General features: G+C 43.5%; 1 protein-coding gene across 1 annotated transcript in view; it reads left to right on the top strand.

Annotated features, from left to right (window-relative positions):
- Positions 1–250: 250 nt before the first annotated feature.
- Positions 251–2755, top strand: part of LOC123158821 (disease resistance protein RGA4) — a 6394-nt gene continuing 3889 nt past the window's right edge. Inside the window, exon 1 of the mRNA XM_044576658.1 lies at positions 251–354. Within this exon, the coding sequence (XP_044432593.1) occupies positions 251–354 (104 nt within the window). The remainder of the gene's footprint in view (positions 355–2755) is intronic.

Genomic DNA, 2755 nt, shown 5'->3' with positions numbered 1-2755 from the left:
ACGCCGCGGCCATGGCGGCAGAGGAGGCCGCGATGGCGCCGGCGGAGGACGAGGAGGCGGCGATGGAGGGCGACATCCCCATGAACTGGGATGACGTCGCCAACAACAGCAGCAGCGACGACGGCGGTGACGGCGAAGGAGCCATCGTGATCGACCTGCTCGCACCTAGCGACGACGACTAGTGTCATTTTTTATTTTTTGTTTAAATTGAGTATGTAAAATATATGTTGAATGAAAATGCAATGCACCGATGACGATGTCGGCGAAGGCGGGCCGGGGCAGCGTGCAGGAGCGGCGGGGCATGGGGTCGGGGGGCCTTAGCGGCGGGGCATCGGTGGCGGTGGGCGACGTGGGGTATCTAGTTTTTATCGTCAGGTCTAATTTTTTCATGAATCTTTTTCGTCAAATTTTATCAACAGGTATCTAGTTTTGAAGATTTCGACGTGGATCCAATGGTGAAAACGATTCGAGATTTGGATGCACGGTTTAAGAGATAACTTGTTTTGAACAAATAGATTTACGAAAAAAATAAAATTTCTCAGGTTGTGACAAGTGATGCATATGCAACGCGTCATTTGTCATAACTTGAGGAGTTTTTTTAGAATCCATAAGCTGGGAGATGGAAGTGGGCATTTCCTATTTGGCGCTGCAGGCGCCAATTATAGCTCATTTTGCAAACTGGCGCCTGCAGCGCTGCGAGCTGGGCCGACCCATCTACTTTCTTTTTTGTTTTTCAAAACGAAAAAGAATGTCATTTGTCATAACTTGAGGAGTTTTTTTAGAATCCATAAGCTGGGAGATGGAAGTGGGCATTTCCTATTTGGCGCTGCAGGCGCCAGTTATAGCTCATTTTGCAAACTGGCGCCTGCAGCGCTGCGAGCTGGGCCGGCCCATCTACTTTTTTTTCTGTTTTTCAAAACGAAAAAGAAGTGAGAACTGCGAGTCGAACCGGCAACCTCTTGCTACGATCAGCAATGCATCAACCAACTGGCCACCAAATAGATTTACGAAAAAAATAAAATTTCTCAGGTTGTGACAAGTGATGCATATGCAACGCGTCATTTGTCATAACTTGAGGAGTTTTTTTAGAATCCATAAGCTGGGAGATGGAAGTGGGCATTTCCTATTTGGCGCTGCAGGCGCCAGTTATAGCTCATTTTGCAAACTGGCGCCTGCAGCGCTGCGAGCTGGGCCGACCCATCTACTTTCTTTTTTGTTTTTCAAAACGAAAAAGAATGTCATTTGTCATAACTTGAGGAGTTTTTTTAGAATCCATAAGCTGGGAGATGGAAGTGGGCATTTCCTATTTGGCGCTGCAGGCGCCAGTTATAGCTCATTTTGCAAACTGGCGCCTGCAGCGCTACGAGCTGGGCCGGCCCATCTACTTTTTTTTTCTGTTTTTCAAAACGAAAAAGAAGTGAGAACTGCGAGTCGAACCGGCAACCTCTTGCTACGATCAGCAATGCATCAACCAACTGGCCACCAGAAATCACATGTCTACATTCATCTTTATATTCTTTTCATCTTTCTTTATCTTCCTTTCTTCTTTTTTATTGTTCCTGGTTCGCGTACTTTTTTGTTAAAATGGACGAACTCTTTTAAAAAAATTGAACTTATTTTTAAATTCGATGAACTTTTTAAAAATTGATGAACTTTTTATTAATTTCGATTAACTTTTTCCAAATCAATGAACGTTTTTTCATTTTGATGAACTTTTTTCTAAATCGATGAACTTTCTTGAAATTTGACGAAGTTTTTTCAAATCAGTGAATTGTTTGTCAAATTTGATGAACTATTTTCAAAATCGATGAACTTTTTAAAAGTGATGAACTTTTTGTTCGAAACAAATGAACTTTTTTCATAATCGATGAACTTTTATCAAATGGAATTAAAAAAATTCAAAATTGATGAACTTTTTTTCAAATCGATGAACTTTTTTTAAAAATCGTGAACTTTTCTTGAATTTGATGAACTTTTTTAAAAATCAGTAATCTTTCTCAAATTGACGAACATTTTTTTCACTTTGTATGAACCTTTTAAAATTGATGAACTTTCTTCAAGTTCAATTTTATTTCATTGTGAATTCTATTTTGTTTATATCATAAAAAACGCAGAACAAACTGGGTATATGTTACTCCTACCTGCTAATGTTTTATTAAAAGAAGGGTCAAATAGGGTAGTTTCCTCACACTGGACAACACAGTGATGTCGACCAAGTGGTTATTGCCTCAAATGTTAGAAGTGGGCGGGCAAGTATCGAATCCTGTTTCTCCCTATTTCTGCAAAACTTGCATTTATTTTTCTGCGGTACCTTTTTCTCCTGGGCCGGCCCGCTATGCCTGCGCTGTGAGCGCCAGTTGGGATAACTGACGCCTGAAGCGCCGAGCAGGAGCTCCCATGGAAGGAGTACTTGATTTCGGATGCTCGCTGATTTGGGGAGATACGGCCCAAACGAGCATGTGCTCGAATATTTAGCCCACAAAGGCCCAAGCTTCCCTTTTTCACTTCGCTGCAGCACACACACTGCCGGTCTCCTTCCCGTGCGACCCGCGCCGCCGCCACGGCGCCGCCCTCCTCTGCTGCGCTGCCGCGTCGCCCCATTCCCTACTGCGTCGGCAGGCGGCCGTCGTTCATCGCCTCCCGGAGCTTAGTTTCGCTAGGTTAGTCCTTTCTCCTCATATTTATTTCATTTTCCCGTCGGTTACGAGGTCGCGTTTAGGGTTCTCGTGTGGATTTGCCATTGGCGTTATTAGTT

This window comes from Triticum aestivum, chromosome 1D, assembly GCF_018294505.1.
Source record: "Triticum aestivum cultivar Chinese Spring chromosome 1D, IWGSC CS RefSeq v2.1, whole genome shotgun sequence".
NCBI classification, from domain to species: Eukaryota; Viridiplantae; Streptophyta; class Magnoliopsida; order Poales; family Poaceae; genus Triticum; species Triticum aestivum.
The sequence above is the reverse complement of the archived record's forward strand: the minus strand, read 5'-3'. Positions and strand labels throughout refer to the sequence as shown.